The sequence below is a fragment of the Pipistrellus hanaki genome, assembly GCF_964339955.1.
Source record: "Pipistrellus hanaki genome assembly, chromosome: 11".
Taxonomy (NCBI): Eukaryota; Metazoa; Chordata; class Mammalia; order Chiroptera; family Vespertilionidae; genus Pipistrellus; species Pipistrellus hanaki.
This window is the reverse complement of record NC_140513.1, coordinates 8,916,873-8,943,031: the sequence shown is the minus strand read 5'-3', so window position 1 is coordinate 8,943,031 and position 26,159 is coordinate 8,916,873. Positions and strand designations below refer to the sequence as shown.

The 26,159-nt window shown below is 50.1% G+C and overlaps 1 protein-coding gene across 9 annotated transcripts; it reads right to left on the bottom strand.

Annotated features, from left to right (window-relative positions):
* Nucleotides 1-224: 224 nt before the first annotated feature.
* Nucleotides 225-26,159, bottom strand: TMEM268 (transmembrane protein 268). Of its 9 annotated transcripts, none has more exons than XM_084898053.1 (9): nt 25,968-26,159; nt 22,109-22,297; nt 17,402-17,511; nt 14,850-14,957; nt 13,678-13,827; nt 8,823-8,933; nt 7,152-7,232; nt 6,137-6,325; nt 225-3,156 (listed from the first exon to the last, which is right to left on the bottom strand). In XM_084898053.1, the coding sequence occupies exons 2-9, from the start codon at nt 22,215-22,217 to the stop codon at nt 2,977-2,979; spliced, it is 1,038 nt and encodes a 345-aa protein (XP_084754179.1). In that variant the 5' UTR covers nt 22,218-22,297; nt 25,968-26,159; the 3' UTR covers nt 225-2,976. The 9 variants fall into 9 exon arrangements, with proteins under 9 accessions (XP_084754179.1, XP_084754185.1, XP_084754178.1 ...); XM_084898059.1 differs by having other exon boundaries at nt 25,783-25,992; XM_084898052.1 differs by lacking the exon at nt 25,968-26,159 and adding an exon at nt 25,721-25,940.

The following is a 26,159-nucleotide window of genomic DNA, read 5'->3' as shown; positions in this document are numbered from 1 at the left end:
CTACAAACCAGGAGGTCATGGTTCGATTCCCAGTTCAGGGCACATGCCCGAATTGTGGGCTTGATTTCCCCTTGTGGGGAATGCAGGAGGCAGCCAATCAATGATTCTCTGTCATCATTAATGTCCCTATCTCTCTCTCCTTCTCCTTTTTTCTCTGAAATCAATAAAAATATATATTTAAAAAAAATAAGGTTTGGCATGTCAGAACATTAAAAACAAAAAGAAAGATTTGTCTAGAATCTTTATTCATATAAATATACCCCATGGGGCTAGAGTGACTGAGGTCTGATGTAGACTAAATAAACATAAACTGTTAATGGCCTACTACATCAAGAAAAATATACTACCGTGTTTCCCCGAAAATAAGACATCCTCCGAAAATAAGACCTAGTGCATGGAAAGATAAGACATCCCCTGAAAATAAGACCTAGCGCAACTTTGAGAGAAAAAATTAATATAAGACACTGTCTTATTTTCGGGGAAACGGGGTAGTACATTGGGCACCTACCATATACAAGACAGTGAGAGATTTAAGAAAAATAGCAACTATTTATTGAGCTCTTTCTCAAGCTTGCAATTCAAAGGTGCAAGCACTTGACATTTTTTCTATCACTTTTCTTCACGATAACCTGCCGGGTAGGTACTCCTATCCCCATTCCACACGGGAGGAGTGAGACCTCAGGGTGGGGAGAATTCGGATTGGAATCAGTGTGACTCTAGAACCCAAGCGCCCACCTCAGACACTGTCCCACCTCCCCCATCACCATGGCTGCCATGAACACAGGGCCTTCAAATGGGGTGCACATTCATTTGTGGAATCTGATCTTCCCAGCAGTTCTGTGAGGTGGGTAAGACAGAGATGACAGAATTTCCTCAATGAGAAAGCTGTACCTCGTGGCTCAGCTGGATGCCCCACCCGGCAGGGGAGACGGTCAGGAACGGAGGAAAGGACACAAGGACCCTTTAAGGCCTAACATGGGAAAACTGCTGTTTTTCCACACATTTTTATTATTATACTTACCAGGATTTTATGCTTGGATGATAACTACGGGCTTCTACTGATCACATTCACAGCCCACACTTCCTCTGTGGCAGGTGACAAAGAGAGTAATAATCACCTTCATGAATAATTCTCATTGAGCAAAACTGCCCTAAAATCTGGCTGAAGAGAAATGCCTAAAACAGCCATTTTCAAGGGCTGCTCTACACACGATTTCTCTCCTCTGGCTCAGAGGAAGCAATAGTTAAAACTCATCTCTTACATGGCAAGTCACCCACCTTATTACATTTCATGTTCACCAGATCCATTTTTAAAAGAGTGAAATGACAGTCAGGAAGGTTAGGTGACCTAGCCAAGGTCAACGCCACTAGGAAACAGCAGATCTGGAGTGAGAATCCAGGTTTCCTGCTAGCGAGGCCAGTGTTCTGTCCAACAGTCTGGGACACCTCATCCATGTGGGGCTCTAGAACAACAGTTGCCAACTGGTGGTCCGCGGACCACTGGTGGTCGGTTAGGTCCCAAAGGTTGGCGACGGCCATTCTAGAACCTTTCTATATGTGCATGAAGGCATAAAAGTTAGACAGGCCAATGGCTATAATGAAGCAAAAAAAATAAAGGACATTTCCAGAACTTTGGCTTTGGAAGGGCCATTTAGAGTTATGGAATCTACCCTTTACACAGATGGGTAAACTGAGGAGCAGCCAAAAGTTACACAGCTAGAAGTGGCAGTTCAGGACCAGAACCCAGGTCTGTGGCAACCTCATTGTTTGATCTCACAAAAAGCTACTTGCAAAAGCTACTACGGAGATGACAAAGCAGGATCAGGCCATTCACAAAAGATCAGGCCATTTCCTGTAGTATTTTTCCTTGAGGAACTTAATAGTCTAGATAGGAAAATAGCATGTGCACAGGAAAATAGAATCAACAAAACAAAACATCAGTCAAGGCAGCAGCTACATCAAGAATGTAAAAGGAGGCGAACAGTGGTAGGCCTGGCTGTGTTGGAAAGCTTCCTAGAGATGGGGTGAGAAAGGCGGGACTTTGAAGCATGCACAGGAGCCAACAGCTTTTATGGCATAGGTATGTCACTCCTGCAAAACGTATGAAACTTTTTACTTGGTGGGATGTGAGGCCAAATTGCAAATGAAGGCCAGATCTTGAAGTCTCAGCTCTTCATGGAATCCACGGGTGACAGTGCATGCTTCCTCCGGGATAGTGTAGTGCCAGGGCCAGAAAGCCGGGCGTTGCTCTCCACCTGCAGTGTACAACCACAGCCACAAGCACGGAGGCCTTTGAGCAAAATAAGTCCTCAAAATGGATCTTCTCCAGACAGCCCCACTAACAGTTACGTGCTGTCCGTTTCTTTCCTCTGTCTCCTGGTAGCCTGTGTACTGGCAGACGCCAAGCAGAGGTACCGCTGTTTTTCCTTAAATACAGGAGAAAATGTATAAAGGAGACCATTCTGAGAACCAACCTCTTTCTTTCAGGTTAGGAAGAGGCAGCCTTGTCATCCTAGAGGCCCAAGGCAGTGCCTCACAGAGCACCATCCTCCTCCCAGAACCTCTGTTTCCCCATCTGACGTGAGAGGGTGGAGATGGGGGCATCACCAGAGACCAAATGTTGATGGTCATCTTCACATTTGCTGGGCTGTTCAGACAGTGAGCAGGACGGCAGAGCAGCCCTTCCCTCCGGGCCCGCAGTTCCGAGCATCCCGGAGAGTAGCTTGCAGAGGGGAGCAGCTGGCAACCACTGCTTCTGAAAAGGCCTGGGGTCATCAAGGGATGTCAACAGTCACGTTCGTGCAGGGTCCCGGAGTGAGCACGCCACCCCATTGCTGATGTGACACACCCTTCAGAGTGTCCCCAGATGCTTCTCTCCTCGCCTAGGGATCACCATGGGCCACCTTGGGCTCCCAGGCCTCCCTGACTTCGCGCCTTCTGTCCTGGAGGAGGAGGATGAGTACCTTCGTCCCTAGGTCACCTGGCCAGGAACGGGCAGCACCCCGTGCCCAGGATGTGGGCTTCTATGAGTTGGCAGGGGCATGGAACCCTTGGAGAGTCTGTGTGTCGTGTCCCCACTGCCTGGGGGAGCTGGGAGGTCACCAGGAGCCGGATGTAGTAGCCGCCAAAAACTGCCAGCAGCTGCTGGGCCATTTCCTGGAAGAGGCAGGGAAGCAGAGTGAGGGCCACGCTGCTTGTGCTCGTGGGGAAGCCAAGCGGTCCTCACACCCCTGGCAGGGATGCTCATTGGAAAGAACCCGGCCAGGCCCTTGTCTGGGGCTCTTGGAAGATGCCTGGTCTGGTCTGGTCTGGAACCCCAGCTCTGCAACAATTGACGCTGTGAGGCTCCTGCAGCCTCAGTTTCCTTATCTCTGAAATGGGTAGCCTAACTGCTGACAGGCGATTATAATATGCACAAAAAAACTACGGAACCTCAAGTGTGAGAGAATTTAGCACGAATTTATCCCAGCCAATCACATACACACACACTGTGTGCAGTTTCCAATGTCTATGAGTCTGTAAAATGTATGAGGACAAGGAAACACACTGAAGAAAATCACGCTGGGAAAGAGCTATGGTCACTAGGGGGCGCTATGGGCCCAGGTGAGAGGTTAGAGTCAAGGGCAGGGACTCGGGATGATGAAATGGTGGTCTGGACTAGCCTGGATATTTAGACTCCAATAAAGGGATAGGCAATGTGTTCTACTAGTCTGGATCCTCGGAATGGCCTTCTGGTTCTTGCAGTAAAGTCTAGGACCCGGCCGAAACCAGTTTGACTTAGTGGATAGAGCGTTGTCATGCGAACTCAAGGGTCCTGAGTTTGATTCTGGTCAAGGGCATGTACCTTGGTTGCAGGCACATACACAGTAGGGAGTGTGCAGAAGGCAGCTAATCGATGTTTCTCTCTCATTGATGTTTCTAACGCTCCATCCCTCTCCCTTCCTCTCTGCAAAAAAATCAATAAATATATATTTAAAAAAAAAAACATGAGTGAATGCGGGTGGGCAGGAACAGAATACCCCCTGGCTTTTGCCCTTGGCTTTGCCACATTCTCCCTTGCTCTGTGACCTTGGGCACGTCAGCTGACTTCTTAGAAGCTATTTCATCCACCAGAGAAGAAGAAAATCTAATCCATACCTCAGAAAGCATGCTAAAGAATTTTATGCATGATAAAACAAAAAGCTGTCGAAATGTAAGAGGTCATTATAACGATTTCTCCATCTTTCACAGGCACAGATTTCCTACTGAAATAGCACGCCTGGCCAAGGCTGAGACATGCACATTGATTATATTTTTTTCTCGCTAAGTTATAAGGGCAGCTACTTCACAAACATGTGCACACACACTGAGATTTGATATTCAGAGCAGGAAATTGTATTACTATTGATTTGAAGGAATTTGAGAAGATAAATTTAAAGACCCATCTTATTTAATAGGCTATTTCGCATAAACTCAAACATGCATGCCACAATAGAGTACGTGATACTATTCATCTTTTGTGTACTTTTTTTTTTAAAAAATCCATGGGGCTTGACTGACATGGCTCAGTGGTTGAGTGTCAACCTATGAACCAGGAGGTCCCAGCTTCTATTCCTGATCAGGACACATGCCTGGGTTGTGGGCTTGATCCCAAGTGTGGGGCGTGCAGAAAGCAGCCAATCAATGATTCTCTCTCATCGTTAATGTTTCTATCTTTCTCTTCCTCTCCCTTCCTCTCTGAAATCAATAATATATTTTTTAAATAACTATTTTTTTAAAACTCCATGAGGTTCAAGTAACGAGATTAATATATTTATCTTTTTCTCTTGTAATAGTCCTATGTGCAAACCCCCCACTCCCCTGCATACACCATACCTGAGCTCACTCCTCATCGCATGTTTCCTAGACATTGGGTATATCCTCATAGTGAGAAGAAGGCAGAATGAGCCACAAATATATTACCAGGTTTCTGGTCTGCCAGCACTAGTCAAACCCAGCAGATAGCTTAGCAAGACCAACAGAACTCTGGGGCTGGAGGAACTGGGATTCAACAGAGATGAATATAAGATTTAATTTTTAAAAATATTTTTCTTGTTAATCCTCACTGGAGGGTATTTCTCCGTCGATTTTAAGAGAAAGTGGAAGGAAGGGGGGGAGACAGAGAGAGAAACATCGATGTGAGAGAGAGGCATCGGTTGGTTATTTCCCACACATACCCAACCAGGACTGGGGATGGAGTCTGCAACCAAGATACGTGCCCTAGACTGGAATCAAATGTGGGACCCTTCAGTCTGAGGGCTGACGCTCTATCCCCTGAGCCACACTGGCTAAGATTTAAATGTCTAACTGCAAAAGAAGTAGATAAGATTGATAAAAAGATTTTAAAACGACCCAAATATTCATCAACCAATCATTGTCTCACTAATAGAAAGAGGCTGGTCAACCTTGAAGCTCTGAAAGGTCAGAGCCAACCACACCCTATCTAATTGAGACAATAGTAACTGAGGCAACTTCCCCATCTTATAATCATGTAAATCCTTACTGATATGATAATCCGCTTATTATCTGCCTAAGGGCTATGGGTGTTTCCCAAAGCTGCTTAAGGGAAATGGGTGTATCCCACAGCAGCCTCAAGAAAAGGGATAGCAAGGCCAGAGCCTGGAGAGCCTTCCCACTAGAGGATGACTCCCGCCTGGCCCCCCATTTGTCCCAAAGTAACCTTTTCTAGTCTCTCTCTTCATTTTAGTGTGTGGCCCCCTCCAGAAACCGGTCCCTGAGTGGGCCCTAATCACGCGGGTCATGTTAAGGGTTTCCACAATCAACATGTTCAGGATTAGGATAGGTAACCGATGATCCATCAACACACAACTACACATCCAGTGAAACTGCCAAAAAGAATGTCCAAGATATTAAAAATGGGGGGAAACCCAATTAGTAATAAATAAATCCTATAAACTATTTTCTGAAATGCTGGGGGGGGGGGGTGAAGAAAAAAATATTCAAAACTAGCAGGCTAGAACTGTATGATCGCTACCAACTGAGGAAAGCCATGTTCCTTGGAATTTACAACTCCCACTCGGAGTCTATGCAAATATCCCAAGAGAGAAGGTGGCCCAACCACCCCCCAAGGGTTGAGGGGGGAAGGAGAGACCATTACCTCCGGCTCAGCCTCTGGAACCAGTTGGTGAAGCTCAGTCTGCACAAGTGGCCTCTCTGTGGGACGGGGACTCCTGGGCAGGAGAGGAGCTTCCTCCAGCAGGTTCTCAGGCCCCTCTGCCATCGTCGTGGGGCTCACCCCAGTCTCCAAGACAACGCAGAGTTGACTCAACCTGCTTCTCAGCAAGGGCTGCAAAGGAATCGGAGGGCGCTCGGATGTGTGTCCCAAGTTGGGCGGCACGTGGGAGGCCAAGGCCCTGAGTTGCAAATTACAGAAGATGGATGGGCCTTCTACAGACTCGCACGCTGGGAGAAGGTGGAACTGAGGCACACTGGAGAGACCAGGTCATTCCCCACAAAAGGACGGTCCTTCAGTGCTCCTCAAGCACTTTTCCTTATATTCTCATTTGCTCTCAAAGCAGCCTGGGGAAACTCCCTGAACGTTGCAGATGAGCAAACTGAAGCTCAAAGGCCTTGCCCAAAGCCATAAAGAAGCCAGTGGGCCAGGATCAGGCTAGCCCACAATCCTGACTTCAAGACCACTTATAGGGCCCAGGGAAAGGCTGACTCCAGGGCTCGAAGACAGGAGGGCCGGGTCCCGAACGGGGAGTTACCAACTGGCTCTGTGACCACCAGAGGGTGGTGACAGGACTTCCTCATCTGATCTTATTTATAAATGGTGGGCAGGCACTGTGAACAAGTGAAAGCCGCCTAAGTGCATGGTACTTCCTCTACCAGGATCTTCATTATTATTATTATTAACATTCATTATTATTATTATATTATAAACAAACATATGCTCCCCAGAGGAAATGTGGAAAATGCCAGTAGTTAGAAAAGGAGATTACTCAGTTACAAAGACATCATTCCCTCGGCAAAACCACCCCTGATGTGACAGTGTCCTTCCTCCTAAGTAAGTTCTCCGTAGGCATTTCCCAACATGGAGCCAAGGCGATCTCTACAATCTGGTCTCCTGGTTTATTCTGTCTGTTTGTTTTTCATTTAAGGCATCTTACCTCTTGGCTAGTTTTCATTTCTCGAATATGTTCAGACAAAAACTGCACACAGTTCTCCAGGTCAAAGTAGACAAACCAGAGCTGGGGAAAGAAGAAGCTGTGAGCCCTGGGGCTCGAAGCCAGCCTGACCTTGAACCCTCCGGCCCTGAGATGGTCTTCTGTCTCCCGCCACCTTGCCAGAGGCCTTTGGTGGGAACATGCCATTCTGCTCTCTCCCAGAATCCCAAGCGGGAACAAGTTCTCCTTCGTATAGAAAACTGGCTCTGTGCATACACCTGCTCAAAAGGCTGCAGCCCCACCTCCCACAGACACTAAGCATCTGAGAGACTCCAAACTGCCCTGGACATCACGAATCCATCCAAGGCTACTGCCTTCATCTTCCGGGGTCCTTCGTTCTGAAATCAACATGCAAATGAATGAAGCCCTTCAGAGCTGTCCCCCCCACACTACCCACGGCCAGGTCAGAGGTCATCGACGTGGGTGCTCTGGGGGGAAAGGAGCAGGGGACGAAGACCTCTCACCTCATCGTTACCACCCCTTCCGCCACAACCTCAGTAGTCCCCAGGAAGCCAGATTAAACCTAGCCAGGCAGAAATCCTCCATGTTCACCCATCAGATCATCCTGACAGCTCCAACCTGCCACACCTCACCCACGTTCTGCAAGAATCTGGTAGCCCACGCCTCACACCTCCAACCACTGACCACTTCCTCTGATCCCAGACCTCCCTCCTCCCAGGGACCGATCCATGAGACCCAAGGCCACACCCCTCTTGCCAACTAATCTCTCCCACTGTCTCATCCTCGAGGAACATTTTTTTTAAGTTAATTTCTTTTCTTTTTCCTTATGAAATTTTACAAACAGATACAAAAGTTGAGCAAATGATGTCATTAACTTCCAGCTACTCAGCATCTTGGTTCAACAAGGATCACTTCATAGCTACTCTTGTTTCATCTCCACCCCTACCCACCACTCACCCCAGACACCTCTATCCCCCACTCCACCCCACCCCAATTATTATTTATAGGATGGCCCTAACCGGTTTGGCTCAGTGGACGGAGCCTCGGCTTGCGGACTCAAGGGTCCCAGGTTCGATTCCGGTCAGGGGCAGGTACCTTGGTTGCGGGCACATCCCCAGTAGGTGGTGTGCAGGAGGCAGCTGATTAATGTTTCTCTCTCATTGATGTTTCTAACTCTCAATCCTGCTCCCTTCCTCTCTGTAAAAAAATCAATAAAATATATCTTTTTTAAATATTTGTAGGCGGAACAGGACCCACTGGGTGACCTCATACTAGTCACTTAAGTTCTCCCCGCTGTCCTTAGGGCAAAGAAAACAACCGAGCCACTTGGACAATGCCTTCAGGATCTGACCTGCCTCTCCCGGGGCCTTGCATGTGCTTGGCACAGAGGAGGGGCCCCAGGTTTGCTGACTAAATGCTGACTGTCTCTGAGCTTCCCTTCCGGCTTGCCCCATGGAGGTTCCAGGCTGCTGGGTACCCCCCGGAGAAGAGTCTCCAGGAAGGAACACAGGAGCAGGGAGGAAGAGAAGGGCTGCCTACACTGTCTTAGTAGCAGACTCGGGCAGACACTGCGCAGACTAGGAGAACATGGGGCCACCGCTCCCATCAGCTCAAACGTGGGCTGGCAAGGAGAGGTCTCTCGGAGACACGCACCTGAATCACGCTCTGGCAGCCCTCCACCGTGTCCGTCACGCCCAGCAGCACGCGGTGTCGCAGGAGCGCTCCGTTGGCAGCCGCCAGCCTGAGGTCCGTGTTGGTGTTGGCCTGTAAGACAAAAACACCAGCTGTGGCCAGACCTCCTCACTGCCAGGGAGCCCTCAGGCACCAGAAATGACCACACCCCACCCCACCCCACCCCTAGACACTATGGGACAGTCCTTTTCTTCGAGACACACCACGTCTTCTCTATCAGATGGGATTGTGGAGTCGCTGAGACAATCAATCCAATAGTGTCAGGCAGAGTTGAAGCCCAGCTCTGCTACTTCCGGGCTGTGGGGCCCTGGACTGGGTAAGTCCCTTCCCGGAGTGTTGAGTTCCTCAGCCGTGCAGAACAAAGGAAAAGACTGTCTCTGACTCCTAGGAATGTGGTGAGCCTGAACTGAGTTTGTGTGTGTGAAGCACTTAGGCCAGTGCCTGGGACACAGTCAGGGGCCACAGGTATCTGCAGGAGGAGGGGGGATGAAGGGGGAGAGAGAAGGAAGGTGGGATGGAGGGGGGATGGAGGGAGGATAGAGGAGAGTTGGAAGGGGCTGATGGGGGAAAGAAAGGGTGTGAGGAGCTGGGCATTTATTGTGTCAGTAAAGCACCTACTATGTCTACAAGGCACCTACTTTCTGAAGTATCTGGCACAGTGTCTGACCCTCAGTGGAGCTTGGGGACCCTCTGCAACTCTGTTTCCTTTTCCCAGGCAAACCAATGACATGACAGATTTAGCTGACAAGATAAAGCTAAGCAGGCCGGGGAGAAGGGAGGAGAAGGGTGTCAGGGTCCACAGTGCTGGTTTGGGGAAAAGACCCCCCCTCCCCCCAACTAAGGGCTTAGATGCCATTAGAAAGCAGCTCAGTTAGGACAATGGTTCCCACAAGCTTGGGACCCCCTTAGGAAGCTTTCGGAAAAGTGAGAAGACTCTTTCTGCTGCCATGGGAATGGCTGGCAAAGCTGGCCCCTAGGCACAAGGGCCAGGGAAGCTAACTGCGTGCCTCCCTCGGAGGCCATGTCCCATGAGAGACACTCCCACACGGAAGAACGGTCTCCTGGCAACCTGGACTCAACACGTCCTCTGGGTGAAAAGTCTACTCATCATTCTCCGGCTGGCCAACCTAACACCACTTTACATTTAAGCCTACAGTGCGCTTGTTTTCAAACAGGTTTAAAACACAGTGAATGTTCCAGGAATGCCACTACTATGAAAACCAAGGAATGATTATGTTTTGTTTCGCCTAGAGCCATGGTCGAACACATGCGGCTCTTTGGTCCTTTGAATGTGGCTCTTCCACAAAATTCCATGGCCTGGGCGAGTCTATTTTGAAGAAGTGGCGTTAGAAGAAGTTTAAGTTTTAAAAATTTGGCTCTCCAAAGAAATCTCAATCATTGCACTGTTGATATTTGGCTCCGTTAACTAATGAGTTTGCCGACCATTGGCCTAGTGCAGGGTCTTCAAACTACGGCCCGTGGGCCACATGCGGCCCACAGAGGAGTCTGATCCGGCCTGCCAGGTTTTTTGGGCAGTGAGCGCAGCCGAGGTGTTACAGTAGGAATTAGTAGTTCATATAGTCCGGCCCTACCGCTCTCTGAGGGACCGTGATCTGGCCCCCACTTTAAAAAGTTTGAGGACCCCTGGCCTAGTGTTTGCAAGGGTGCTTCCCCCTTTCAGAAACCTGCCTCACCTGACTCCACCTCTCACTATCTGCATAATTTTGGACAAATTATTCACTGTGTCTCTGCCCCCATCTCCTCATCTCCAAATTGGAGATGCTCACACCCTGTCATAGCAAGGCTTATAACAAGGACAAAATGAGTTCATCCACACAGAACCCTGGGAAGAACAAACACTCGAATCATGTCAGGTAATGATATCATCCCAATGATGATACTGAACTGAGAACCCAGTGTTTTCCACTGTACCACACTGGCCACAACAAATATTTTTAAGACCTTCCCACGTGCCCTAGCAACATGCATTATTCTATATGGGATACACGGCAGGGGCTTACCTGCCTTCCCCACAAACCTTTTGATTTTGAGAAAGGATATTAATACCCCAAACAAGGGGAAGCAGGCAGTATATGCAAAGCGCTACGGCTCTCAAGGATGCTACCTGATGCAGGTCCGCCATTGTAAGAATGACAATGGTCAGGAAGAGGGATATGCATGCTCACGAGTAACAAGGGATCCGAGGAGGAAGAAGTCCTTGAGCTGAGGCAAGAACCGAGGAAGCTGTGTGGCCAAGGACTGGTTACTTAACCTCTCTGAGCCTTTTTCCCCACTGGCCAAAAGACTCAATAACTGTGACAGTTAACACTTACTGAGCACATACTTTATAGCAGGTATGATTATGAGAACTTGGCATCTATTAAGTCATTTAATTCTCTAATCTCAGGGGTGGAGTGGAGGATGCCACAACTGTCCTCTCATTTTACAAGTGAGAGATCTAAGGCCCTGAGAGATTAAGTAATAACTTCCAAGGGGCAGAGGTGTCCTGCCTCCTTGTTCAGGCTGTTGTTGGGCATCGATATCAGGTTCCAAAGACAGAGCACATAGTAGGTGCTCATTAAATGGTAGTCATTACTAGGAAGGCAGGGACCCTGGAGGGATCCCCTGAATGAGCAAACAGTGATAACAGAAGTGTCCCTCTGTACGTAGGCCCCCCCTGCTGCACCTGTGGGTAAGACACCAGGTCTTGTTCACCTCTGTGCCTTGCACCCGGCACATTCTCTGGTATTAGCAGGGGCTTCATACATACCAGCTGAACAAGGACGGAAGGGGGAAAGGAGGCATAGAGCCACCGTAGGCATTCCCTGGCCTGCATTAATTACATCTGCATCCTCGAAGCGCTTGCCAGGTGCCAATGTTCCGCTTGCTCCTGCTAAAGCAGCGTATCCTTTGCTTTTTCCGCCTCCCTGAGAGAAGCTTCTAGCTGCAGGAACAGCCAGCTCGGTTTGCTTCTCATAGGCCAAGCACATGGGCCATGAAAGCTTCCACAGGGCCCCAGGCAGCATTAGTCTGTCAGCCCCATCTGTGCCAAGTCAAAGATCTCTTCGGAACGATGGAAGCCATAAAGTTCCTATGTGTCCCTGTGTGCACAGGCACTAAATGACACTCATCCCCCAAAACCCGACCACGTTTCCCGACACCCCAAACACACCACCCTCTCCTCCTGAGTCAGGTGAGAGCGGAGTGTTTGCTAAAGATCTCAGAGTCCGGCTCTGTGCCAGGTGCTGGGAGAGCCTCCTCGGCACTGGGAAGACGGCAGAGGTGTGGCAGGCAGAATAATGCTCCCCCCAACATGCCTAAGTCCTCCTCCCAGAACCTGTGAGCACGTTCCATTCCATGGCGAAGAGGAATAGAGGTGTAGATGGAAGTATGCTGTTAATTAGCTGGCCTTAAAACAGGCAGATTGTCCCCGATTAGCCAGGTGGTCCAGTGTAATCACAAGGAGCCTTAAGAGCGGACTAGGGCCCAGCTGATGTGGCTCAGTGGTTGAGCATGGACCTATGAAGCAGGGGGTCTCGATTCCATTCCTGGTCAGGGCACATGCCTGGGCTGCAGGCTCGATCCCCAGTGTGGGGCGTGCAGGATTCTCTCTCATCACTGATATTTCCGTTTTCTTTCTCTCCCTTCCTCTCTCTGAAATAAGAAATATCGTTTTAAAATAAACATTTTAAAAGTGAAAGAGGGAGGCAGAAGACTCAGAGTCAAAGAGGCAGAAGACTCAGAGTCAAAGAGGCGGGAAGGACTCCACCTGCCACTGCCGGCTCTGATGATGGAGGAAGGGAACATGAGCCGAGGAACGCAGGCGGCCTTCAGGAAAAGGTGGGGAGTCTCCCTGTCAACCTTCCACACCGAAGAACTGTGAGCTAATAAATCTGGGTTGTTTTAAGTTACTACATTTACGGTGATCTGCCACAGCACCCATGAAATACCAAGAGAGATGGGTCTTAACAGAGAACTTGGCTTGCAATCTCAGTATCCTGGCCTTGAATCCCAGCTCTGCCATTTATTGCCAGCATGAGATTAGCCTTTAGGAGCCTACGGTTCCTCATCTGTAAAATGACTATGGAAGACTCTACCCAGAGAGTTACTGGACAGGTTTACTAGTAATGAGTTAATGTGCGTAAAGCCTTTAACAGACGATCAACCACATAGGAAGTGCCCATGAGTATGTTAAAGAAGCAGAATACATTAGTGAGCCACACATACGCGGGAGGGAGCAATGAGATGGGGAATTAGAGGTCTTGGGCTTTGAACCCCAGCTCCACCACTCACAGTGGGATCGGGCCAAGAGACCTAACTCTGACCACCCACTCACTGCCTAGTAAGTAGCTGCTGGGTTAAATGAGATATGATGTCAAGAGAGTAGACTGCCAACAGAGCACAGAGCCAGCACACACCCAGCTCCCTCAACCCTCGGCCTCAGGGGCCCGGTCCTTGGTAATCCCCTCCTCGCTCAGAGCCCTCCTGAGCATGTGGGGAGGAGGCGAGTGACAGGACTCAGTAACCGCTAAGTGCCACACAAATACTGGCTTTCTGTGCCCTCTCTCACCTCCCAGCCTCTCAAAACACAGCTTGCTGCCATAGAAACAACCCACAGGGATCCGACAGGAAAGACAGGGAGGATTTAATCACACGTGTGGCTTAATTTCTTTGAGTCACTGAGCACATGGGCCGGTGTGAATTTCAAGGTGGCAGCCATTTGCCGAAGCGGGTCAAAGGAAAAACTCTGACTGGGGATCCCCTTGCCCGCACAGCCCTCCAGAGGGGACGTGGCTGGGGTCTGCAGACCTCTCACCTTCCTCTGGTGTCTCTCGAAGATGAGCATGAGAGTCAGCGTCAGGCTCAGCGCGGCCAGGGTCACGAGCAGCACGCCGGCCCAGTGGTTGCCCAGGGCAAACATCTGGCTGGTGGAGTAGATGTTGGCCCACACCACCACATAGAAAACCTGCGGGAAGCCGGGGCAAGAGCAAGGTCAGGAACGCCAGTCCTCGCGCGAGGCAGCTCCACTCGAGGGGACACACTCTGACACAACCTTGGATGCACGGAGCTCACAGGGCCCGTGAGAGACTGATTGGGACCCATGAGAATGAGTCCTTGTTTCTTGATCATAAGTGAAGGTAGGAAAATGGAGTGAGAATAGTTACTCCAAATCCCTGCTTGCGCTGATTTTAAGTAAAACAGAAAAGGACAGGGGGCTTGGGAGGGAGAGAAATTTGAGGCAGAACCCCACAGCGATCCTTCAACAGCTGTGTGGCCTGGACAACTTATAACAACGCTCTGAGCCTCAGTTTCCTCATCTGTAAAATGGGGATGATACTAACTTCACAGGGCTGATACAGGGATCAATAAGATAACTTATGTTAACAGCATAGCACTTATTAGAAAGTTAATGAAAGCCAGTTGCCGTCCCTTTTCCTTCCTAAGAAGCAGGACATAGGGGTTAAGAGTTCTATTTGACCATTTTCCACAGAGGAGCAACAAGTCACAGTGATTAAGAGGGGTTGAACCAGAGTGCCTGGGTTCAAATACTGGCTCCGGCATAGATATGTATGCATATGTGTGTTTGTATATATGTAGGTATACATGTATGCTTATATGTATCTATACACATGTGTATACACCACACATGAGTAGAGCTAAAATGGATCTATCTGTTGAACAAATGGGGAAACCAAGTCCCAGAGAGAAACCTTGACCAAAACCAGGTGCCAAGTCCGGAGCCTCAGTGCTGGGTCTGCAGATCCATCATGCCGGGCTCTGTCCCCAGGAAACCCTGCTCCCATCCTCTGCATGGGGACCTGGTCACACTCCCTGCCACAAATTCCCTTATAACAGATCCAGGTCCAGGGGTGCTGCCCTCTCCCAGCCCCCAAACCCGCACCCACACCAACAGGCTTCACCAGAGGACGCCGAATCCAGCAATGCCACAGGGGCAGCAGCAGGACGGGGTGTCACCCCCCTCCTCACCACAGCGAAGGCCAGTCGCATGGGCCTGGAGTTGTAGATGATATATCTTCTCACTTGGGGCTCCAAGAGGGCGCTCTCAGCCAAGCTCCTGTACTGGTCGGCCGGGACCTGCTTGGCCACCCCACAGAAAGAGATCCGTCAGCCACAGAGAGCCCCCGCCCCCCACCTCCTTCCCGCCAGCAAGCGTGTCATTCCCAGCTCACATGACTATCATGCGGCAGGGGGACCCGGCTCGCTCTGAGCTGGACCAGAGGCAGAATGAGGAGCTCAGAGCTCTGATGGCGACCACAGGACACAACTCCCGGCTCAGGAAAGGTCAGGCATCCCTGGCGAGGTGGGGCGGCTCAAAAGCCAGGAGGACATCCCACAGAGGGATCCCTGCAGCCGAGGCTCGGTACCTCATGGCCGACCGGGATAGCCTCAAGTTTAAGGCACAGGCCTGGGAGTCAGCTGGCCCTGGGTCCAAACCTTGGCCCTGCCACTCATGTGCTGTGTGACCTGGAGAAAGGAACTGCACTTCTCTGAGCCACAGATTCTATAAATCAAGGATAAGAGTGCCCACCTTGTAAGGGTGGTGTGCATCTATAATAATAAAAGGGTAATATGCTAACTAGACTGGACATCTTCCAGACATCCTTCCTGACAAAGCAGGGCCGGAGAGAAGCCAGCCCAGGTCCCGGGTGCCTGCCAGTGGCCAAAGGAAAGAAGCAGCCTAGGTCCCAGGCACTGGAGAGAAGATGAAGCCAGCAGCCAGGGGAAGGAAGGCCTTACTCTTGCACGAATTTTCATGCATTGGGTCTCTAGTATTAAATAAGATGATATAGTATTTATACAATAAGTATATACCAGTATATACTATGTTTATATATATCAGCTGGACATTTTGGGGGGGGCTTTGTTCTGCCTACCACAGTTGGTTTTGTCTTCTTGGACAGATATGTGTATCTAAGTGTATGTGTATGCTGGCCCAGTGCTGGTTAAACGGTGGACAAGTGCTATTATCAGTACTGCAATATCAGTAACTATTAATACAGCCCAAAGTTCTGAAAACTCACACCTTCCTGCCCAAACAATAATGCCGTAGTGCAAAAGACCCCACAAGAATGGACTGCTTAAGAACACAGAATTTGGCCTGGCTGGTGTGGCTCAGCAGTTGAGCACTGACTGATGAACCAAGAGGTCACAGTTCAATTCCCGGTAAGGGCACATGTCCAAGCTGCAGACTCAATCCCCAGTGTGGGGCGTGCAGGAAGCAGCCGATCAATGATTCTCTCTCACCAGTGATGTTTCTACCCTCTCTGCCTCTCCCTTCCTCTCTCTCTGAAATCAATAAAAACATACTTTTTAAAAAAGGAAAACAGAATGTAACCAGGAAAGGTGCTGTGTGGGGACAGTATGAAAACTGTTCGTGGGTGAAGAGAACCCCATCTAAAGATAACTGTTAATAAGAAAAATGTTCTTCTCCACAAAGGCTGGAAGGAAACGTGGGAAGATAAACCAGCTCCTGTGCTGATGTGGGCTTAGTGCTATCAATCTGGGAAATTTCCCTTCAAGGGTGAGGAAATGTTGCTCACACAATAATGCAATTCAGTTTAAAGACGTAAACTCTAAAAGCTGCAGGGTAAACTTCACCGAGTACCTTCCCCATCCATCACTGAGCCTCCCTGGGAAGCGCAGGAAAAGGCTCCCCCACGCTGGGGAAGAAAACAGCAGCTAGGCTACTTAATGACGCCAGCACCAGCGACAATTTCTGAGCATTCACTCTGTAATTGCAGAGACAGGGCAGTGTTCCTCCGGCATTACTTCACTTAGTCATCACAAGAACCCTGTCACAGGGACTAATGTTGCCCTCACGATGCTGACAGTGGCTCAGAGAGGTTAAGTCACCTGTCCCAAGACACACAGGCACTAAGGAAAGCTAGATCTGCATCCCGAGATCTCTATGGATCTGTGATGCCTAGACCGCGAATCACTATGCTTAAAGGTACTGCATTATCAGCTAATGAATCCTATCACGTGTCCTCTCCTAAAATGCTCTTCCCCCCCCCACGTCTGCCCAGCAAACTCCCACTTTTTCCTCAAGACCCCGGATCCCATATCTGCCCCTCTGTGAGTGGTTCTTTAAGAACCACTGCCGCACACCAGGCAGGTTTCTCATTTTCTCCCGTGAAGGCGTCTTCCATGCCTTACACAGTCCTCTCCTGCAGCACGAATATCAGACTGTCGGGTTCATCTCCCTACCGGGAGCTGGGAGCAGTGTGGGCACAGGCACTGGGGCCTATTCACCTCTGCAGTGTTTATTTAGTGCTCAGCAACGTGCCTGGCAGAGTGGGCATCCAAAATGCACATCTGTAAAGTGAAATAATGGGGAAGAGAGGACTGTTCTAACACATCTCCCTTCTCTCCCTTACCATATCAAGGATATGGCACACATTTAACAAATTAGTTTGTGAATTACTAGATGAAAGGATGAAAGGATGGATGGATGGATGGATGGATGGATGGATGGGAGGAAGAGAAAACAGTAAGGATGTAATCAAATCAGCACTCACCTGAATGCCCCAGGTCTGCAGCTGCTGCTCTGCAGCTCCCAGATCGAAGGAGATGGGTGCACAGGTATTGTCAATCCGGAGAACCGTAAGGACCTGGCCATTGCGGAGATCTGAAAGCAGACAGGAGCTTCACCTGGCTGAGCAATCACTACCACTGTGGATGAGCCTGTCACCTCCTCCGGCCATGAGAGCCTCCCCATGGCAAGGAGGGACAGGTGGGTGACCTCAATTCCCTACAGAAGAACCCGAGTTGACAGGAAAGCCACCAGGAGGCAGCACTGGGGGCCGGAGTGTGGAGGCCATTAGGGCACCATGGGGGAGAGCATGCAGGGAAGAACCTCCCCAAAATGAGAGCTGTCCACACAGAATGGGGCGTACTGAGCTCCCCATCACAAAGGATATTTCAACAGAGACAACAATAAACTACACCGAGGAGATGATTCGTAGACATTCATTCAAGCACTGCTCAACTCTTACCGTCCCGGTGGGTACAGAGTCTGAGATAACCAACTGTGGTAGGCAGAACAATAGACCCCACCCCACTCCCCAGAACCTGTGCATGTGTTATGTGCACGGCAGAGGAGGATTGAGGCTGCCGATGGACTTGACGTTGCTAATTAGCTGACTGTAAATTGGGTGACTGCCCTGGATTATCTGGGTGGACCGGATATAACCATAAGGATCCCTAAAAGTGGAAGAGGGAGACAAGAGAGTCAGGAGGGACGTGACTGGAAGAAAGGCACAGAGAGACAGAGCACTGCTGGCTTGGAAGATGGGGGAGGGGTCATGAGCCAAGGAATGTGGGCGGCCTGTAGCAGCTGGGAAAGCCAAGGAACCAGCGTCTGCCTGGAGCCTCCTGAAGGAATGCAGCTCTGCTGAGACGGCATTTCCACTGAGTGAGGCCAAAGTCAGACTTCTAACCCGCAGAACCCTGAGAGGTAAACCTATGCTCTGTAAGCCTCTCTGCCAGTGGTAATTTGTTAAAGCAGCTACAGAAAAAAGCACGTGGACTTACTGGAAACCCCTCCCAGTGTGAAAATCCGAGTGCAACTGCTGGCTCCAAGTGTAACTTAAGTTTTCCCTCAGTATCCACGGGGGCTTGGTTTCCAGGACCCCTCACTGATACCAAAACCCGCAGGTGTTCAGGTGCCTTACATTAAATGGTGTACAGTTGGCCTTCCACATCGCAAACTCCCAACCAGGGATTGAAAACATACAGGCATTCATTGAGAAAAATCAGCCTGTCAGTGGGTCCACACAGTTCAAAACCGTGTGTCCAAGGGTCAACTGCATTTGTTTGTACTCCCACACCAGAAAGGATCGAAGGTGGCTTCATAAAAATAAATTTTAAGAAGATAAAATGATAAAATTAGATTTAAAAATAAGCAAATGAGCGAGCCCTGGCCAGATGGCTCAATTGGTTGGAACCATCATCCCATGCACCAAAAAAGTTACAGGTTCAGTTCCCAGTCAGGGCACATGCCCCAATTCCAGGTTCGATCTCTAGTCAGGGCACATGTAGAGGCAACTGATTAATGCTTCTCTCTCTTTCTCTCTCTCCCTTCTTCTCTCTCTAAAATCAATAAAAACATATCCTAGGGTGAGGATTAAAAAATAATAATATTAATAGCTGAAGCCGGTTTGGCTCAGTGGTAGAGCGTCGGTCTGCGGACTGAAAGGTCCCAGGTTCGATTCCGGTCAAGGGCATGTACATTGGTTGCGGGCTCATCCCCGGTGGGGAGTGTGTAAGAGGCAGCTGGTCGATGTTTCTCTCTCATCGACGTTTCTAGCTCTCTCTCTCTCTCCCTTCCTCTCTGTAAAAAAATCAATATAATATATAAATAATAATAATAATAATAGTAACTCCATGGTTGGTTTGGTTTGGTTCAGTGATTAGAGTGTCAGCCCAAGAACCAAAGTGTCCCAGGTTCGATTCCTGGTCAAGGGCACGTACCTCGGTTGCAGGTTCATCCTGCCCCTAGTTGGGGTGTATGCAGGAGGCAATCAATCGATACATTTCCTTCACATCAATGTTTCTCTCTCCCTCTCCCTCTCTCTCCTTCTCTCCCTCCCTCCTATACTCTACCCACCCTCCTACTCTCTAAAGTCAATAGAAAAATATCCTCAGGGATGAGGATTGAAAATAATAATAATAAGCAAATGAGAAAAACTAGGCAAAAAGACAATAAGGACAGATAGAACAATGAAGTAAAATAAGGATAAAATAGAACAATAAAGTAAAATAAGAATAGCTTCTGGAATTTGAGCCTTTAGTATATACCAGGCTTCAAGTCATGATTTCATTTACTCCTCCAAGGACCCGAAGAGGTGGACACCATTATCATGGAGAAGAAAAGGAGCCTTTAAAAGATGAACAAAGGAAGTTGACCAATGTTACCAGAGGAAATGAAAGTAAGAGAGAGAGAGGAGGAGGAGAAAAAGTAATACACAAAATGCAGGCACACACACTGGATGGGGCCCAGACTAGCTCCCCGTTCCATCACACAGCATGGACTGGGGCGCCCATGGAGGCTTGGATTCCACACTCAGAGAATGGGAACTGCTCCCCAGCAGGCGCCTTGCCACTGAACAAATGTTTGCCCGAGCAGTGCAAACACTCCCCACTGTTCCTCTGTCTGCCTTCCGAACCAGAGGTCCTGGGTTCTTGGCAATCATCTCTTTCATCTGTTCCGTAAAGTGAAAATAGCAATTCCTCCACTTAGAAAGGCTTTTCACACTAGATTAGGGGGAAAGATATGAAAAGCTACCAAAGAAGTGTGTGTGCGCTTGTGTGTGTATGAGTGTGCTTGTGAGTGTTTGGGTGAGGGTATGTGTGTGTGTGTGTGTGTGTGTGTGTGAGCTCGTGTGTATATGTGTGCAAGTGTGTGTGTGTGAGTGTGAGAGCGTGTGTATGTGTGTGAGTGTGTACTTATTTGTGTGTGTTTGTGTGAGTGTGTGCTTGTGTGTTTGTGAGAAAGTGTGTGTGATAGTGTGTGTGTGTCCAAGTGTGTGTGTGTATGTGTGCGAGTGTGTATGTGAGTGTGTAAGTGTTTGGGGGGGGGGGGTTCCTACAAAGGAATAAGAACTGGCTTGCCGAAAATCAGTGGAGTAATATCTTCAAAGTTCTGAAGGAAAATTACTTCATTCGGTTTCATTCCACTGTTGTGTATGGGTAAATTGTTTTCTAATAACAGTGGTAAAATGAGGAACCCTTGTGCCCTCTCGTCCCTTCCCTCAGCAGATACGTGCTTGTCACCAAGTCGGGAGTTCAAACTGCTGCTTTCTTGGAAACATGCAAAATGCTGATTCCGTTCAAAATTAATGCAAATGTTTCTGATAGCTGTAAATGTTTCTCCTTACTAGATAATGTATGTACTAAAGTCACTAGGAATATAGTGCTCTCAAAAAAAGAAGTGAGGACAGCATCTTTCATTGCACTGGAAAGACTATTGGAATCTTTTGGAAGATGTGGCAGGAAACGTACTTTGGAAAATACACAACCAAGATATCTCATGGCATTAACCAAAGAACTTATATGCATATACGCATTACCCATGGCCACAGACAATAAGGTGACGAAGGCCAGGGCGGGTAGGGAATCCAGAGGAGGGGGGAACGGGGACATCTTAATACTCTCAACAATAAAGACTTAAAAAAAAAAAAGATCTCTCATGGATTATTAAAAGAAAAATCTTTTAGATAAATAAAGATCTCTTTGTTTTGTTTTTTTTTGTTTTGTTTTGTTTTGTTTTTAAATATATTTTATTGATTTTGTACAGAGAGGGAGAGAGATAGAGAGTTAGAAACATCGATGAGAGAGAGTCATCAATCAGTTGCCTCTTGCACACCCCCTACTGGGGATATGCCCGCAACCAAGGTACATGCCCTTGACCGGAATCGAACCCGGGTCCCTTCAGTCCCCAAGCCGACGCTCTATCCATTGAGCTAAACCGGTTTCGGCTAAAGATCTCTTTGGATGGCATATAAAGAATGGATAGCAGCCCGGCCGGTTGAGCATCGACCTATGAACCAGATCACAATTTGATTCCCGTCCAGGGCACAGGCCAGGGTTTCAGCCTTGATCCCCACTGGGAGGCGTGCAGGAGGCAGCCGATCAATGATCCTCTCTCATCATTGGTGTTTCTCTCTCCCTCTCTGAAATCAATCAATATATTTATATATTTTTTAATATATTTTATTGATTTTTTACAGAGAGGAAGGGAGAGAGATAGAGAGCTAGAAACGTCGATGAGAGAGAAACATCGACCAGCTGCCTCTTGCACACCCCCTACCGGGGATGTGCCCGCAACCAAGGTACATGCCCTTGACCAGAATCGAACCTGGGACCTTTCAGTCCGCAGACCGACGCTCTATCACTGAGCCAAACCGGTTTTGGCATGAAATCAATCAATATATATTTTTAAATAAATAAAAATAAAGGATGGCTCAAAGAGGCAAGATGGGGATGAGATCAGCTAGGAAACTACAGCAAAAATCCAAGCAGAGCGTCATGGTGGCCTGATCTAAGGAAGCAGTGACAGAGAGAATGGGCAGAGATGACAGACACTGGCCTGGAAACAAATCCCCAAATGCCCACCCTCATCTAAAGGCACTTCTGTGTCCCCCCACTGCCCTCCCTCCACACTCAGGATCGGGGGAGAGTAGCAGCTAGCAGTGGGGGGAAAGGAATTGAGGTCACGGCCTTACCTTGCCCCCAGCCAGGAGGGCTCCCCACCGGCAGGGCACTCCAGCCAGGAGAGGAGGTGGGTAAGGGGCCGGCTGCCCCGCCAGGGCCCATCTGCGGTTCACAGGCCATAGCAGACAACCAGCGGGGTGTCTACTTCCCCTTCTCTGCGCTCTGGTTCATTCTGGAACAGCCAGCTCAGCTTCACTCGCCTTCAGAAAACAGCAAAGAAAGAACTTCAGGCCAGGACCTGAGCAGGCTGGGCTCCTCCCCTTGACTCTGGTCTCTGCTCACACTGAGAACTAAAACCCTTCCAGACCTCAACTGCTGACTGCTGAGAACTTCCCTTCCGGGGGCCGTCTCTAGCTCAGACGCATCACATTGGGGAGTCAGGAAACTCAGGAGCTGCCGGGGCCCCAGTCCCAGGCCTGTGGGATTTCCAATCCCTTACTATGGGCAGCACAGGTACATTCATCATGGGGAGACTTGTTCATATGAAGAATCTTAAAGGGTTTCCCAGAGACATTGCAAAATACAAATGATAAAGAACATCAGGATGGTGGGGGAAATTTTTTTTTAAAGTTATGAGCATGAAGAATAAAAATACCCAGATATTCTGGCAATCAGGGTCCCTAGCAGAGGTTTGGGTTCAAGAACATGATCCCCAAGGTCAGACTAACCAGTGTAAAGGTCAGTTCTAGGATGTACAGGTCAGGTAAACGTGGGTAAGTGGTTTAACCGCAAAGAGCTTCGGCTTCCCTATATTTCATCAGTGGTACCTTCCCCACAGGGTTGCTGCAAAGAATTGATAGGATGCTAGAAATAAAGGATGTTTAATAGCATCACTGTCAAGGTACTGAACTCCCTGAGCCGTCCTCATCTGTCAAATGGGTTCATGGAGGCCTACTTGCCATAACCGCTGTGGGGACAACAGAGAGAAGTACAAGTGTAACACTCAGTACCCTGCACCGATCAGGCCCCTTTCCTCAGAGGCTTTTCTCATTTCACAGGAGAGAAAAATTGAGGGTCAAAGATGGGAAGAGACCTGCCCAGAGAACCTGCTCAAGCTAGAAGCTGTGGAGCCAGCAGGTGAGCCCAGGCCAGCTGGCTCCAGAGTTCAAGCCCATCACTCCCATGCCCCTGAGCCTCAGGACCCAGGTCCGGGTATCTCTGAGACTGCCCCTTACACCACCTGTAAAAAAAAAAAGTGAGAGAGGAGGAGGAGGAGAAGGAGGAGGAGGAGGAGGAGGAGTAGGAGGAGGAGGAGGAGGAGGAGGAAGGAGGAAAGAGGAGGAGGAGGAAGGAAGGAAGGAAGGAAGGAAGGAAGGAAGGAAGGAAGGAAGGAAGGAAGGAAGGAAGGAAAGAAAGAAGGAAGGAAGGAAGGAGAGAGGGAGGATGGGTGGGAGAGAGGAAGAGGGTTGAGGGCGACTGCAAGGTGTGATCTAGCAACAAATTCCAGCCTGCACCTGAGATGTCCACTCTGGGAGGCAGGGACCATTGCCCCTCACCCCGCCCACAGCAGGTGCTCCCAAACACTGTTGAGCATTTACCAGTCAGTCCTATTACCCCTTCCTTCCTTCTTCTTACCTTGTACCCTCAAGAGACATGAAAGCAACAACAACCCAAGGATGTCTGCCCTGCACGTGGCAATCACTGAAGCCCTTCCCTGCCTCGCCTGCTCACCTCCCAGGCCCACCAGGAAAACGCAGTCCTTAGAGCCATCTCCACCGAAGGCTATTTAAAGCGAAGGCTAGCAGGAGCCTGCAGTGCCGCCACTTCCCACCTGTGTGCCCTTGAGCAAGTTACTTAACTTCTCTCTGCCCTCTCTTGGCATGCAAATGCCGATAATAATAGTAACTCAGTTGTTGCGAGGGCTTAAAGAGTCCCTCCAAGTAAACCACTCCAATCAGTGCTGGGCAAAGAGGAATCGCTGAAGGAATATAGCTGTTATTTTTACTCCAGAGATGTTCCCTAAGAAATAGTGCCGGGCACTGTGCTTTCTCTCTATAAAACCAGGGGGAAAAAATTGGTAAGTCCCTAGCAGAAACTGGTTTGGCTCAGTGGATAGAGCGTCGGTCTGCGGACTGAGGGGTCCCAGGTTCGATTCTGGTCAAGGGCATGTACCTTGGTTGCGGGCACATCCCCGGTGGAGGGTGTGCAGGAGGCAGCTGGTCGATGTTTCTAGCTCTCTATTCCTCTCTGTAAAAAAATCAGTAAATATATATATATTTTTTTAAATTGGTAAGTCCCTCTTCAGCCCTCCCCACGGGGGATTCACCATCTGATGGAAGAGACAAACTCTGAGGAAGAGAGAGAAGAATCTATGACCAAACAAAACACTCAGAGGGTGTGGGCAGCAGCACCTCGGGGCGGTGGGAAGGCTGGGCACAGGTGGAGGTGAGGGAGGTACTGCCAAGAAGGGGAGAGGTACAGATCAGATGCAAAGGACAGGACGGATGCTGGCAAGACTGGCCACGGGCAGACATTGACCCTTTACCTACCAGCCTGTGCTGAGCTCAGGATCCTGCCCAGGCCTGATCCGGTCCCATGGGGAGGAAGGGACAAACATGGGGAGGGGGGGAGCTGGGGAGTGAGCGTAGCTCTGGGGCTCCTGCAAATAACTGGCCATCCATCCCCCACCCAGCTTCTCCAAGTTTTCTAAGTTGCCTTTGATGATTCTGCATTTAACCAGAACTTCCAGTTGTCCGTCTTTTTTAGCGAGGTGGCAAGTCCCTGCACAGACAGATGTCCTCAAGTCCTGCTGAACAAAGGTCTCCATTTCTGCAAACACTGAGTGCCCAGCGTCCCCAGGAACCAGACGCCTCGCTGAGATTTGAGAAATCGGGCTGGGGGGGGAAGTAGTGGGGTTGGGAAAGAAAGATCCCAGCTTTTACTAGTCAGGTTTTGTTTTTGTCAAACTGCAAAGTCCCAAGAAACCCCAAGAGGACCTGGATCAGGCTCTGAAGCAAGAAGGCAATAAACTACTGGGGAAAGAGCGAGGACTTTACAGACGTTTTGGGATGAAAAAAAACCTTGAAAAACCATGGGCCCGGGTTCTCCATTTTACAGATGAGAACATTAAGACCCAAAAATGAAAGTGTACTATGCAAAGGTCAGGGAGTCCATCTGGGTCGAGGCCAACGCGGAACCGGGCTCATTCAGCGAATGCGGGGGGTAACCCCCCAGCCAGGCCTTGGCCTTGGCCTTGGGCAGTTGTGGCTGGCCCCCGGCACTGCCCTCGGGTCCTGCTCTGGGCCTGCTGTCTCGGGGTCTCCCCCACACCCCAGAAATCACCCCCACGGGCCACCGCTTCTTGGGATCCGCCCGAGGGCAGCTCCCGCGCCCAGGACGCGGAGGAAGGGGCCCAGGAGCGTCCGGAAGGAGCTGGGGCGCCGCCGCGGTGACCGCAGCCGGGAAGGGGCGCCGGGCGGCCGCGCAGGCCGGGCCGCGGCTGCAATCTGGGCTCCGGCACCGGGGGCGCGCACTCACCCCCCGCCGCCGCCGCCGCCGCCGCCGCCGCCCGGGACGCGGGAGGTCCGGCCGCCGCCCCTCCGCGCCGCCGCCTCCGCCTCCGGCCGCCGCCCGCGCCGCGCAGCCTCCCGGGCCCGCCCCCGCCGCCCGCCGCCCGCGCTCACCCCGCCGGGAGGAGCCGCCCGCGGGGCCCGCCTCGAGGGCGGGAGGGACCCGCAGAACCTACCTGGGAGCGGTCTTCTGTCCGCCCGGGCTCCCCCGGGGCGCCAGGAAGCGCCTCCGCGCTCCCGACCACGTGCAGCGATCCCGGGGCGCAAGGGGGAGGGTGGGGGTGGGATGGCCCTCGGGGACAAGTTCCGACCCCTCTGGGAGGCTCGGAGTGGTCGGTCCCTTGTCTGAGCAGCAACTTACCTCCTCCGAGGTCCAGCCCCCGGCGAACGCAGTCACGAGACGCGGTGGATGAGGCAATGCCGGGGATCAGAACCTTCTCAGGGACCTGTGTTTTTTATAGGGGAATTATATGTGTGCTGTGTTGTTAAAGACCATCGGTGTGGGGACCAGGATACCTGAGCTCTAAGCCACCAGGTCTTAGCTTTTGAGAGC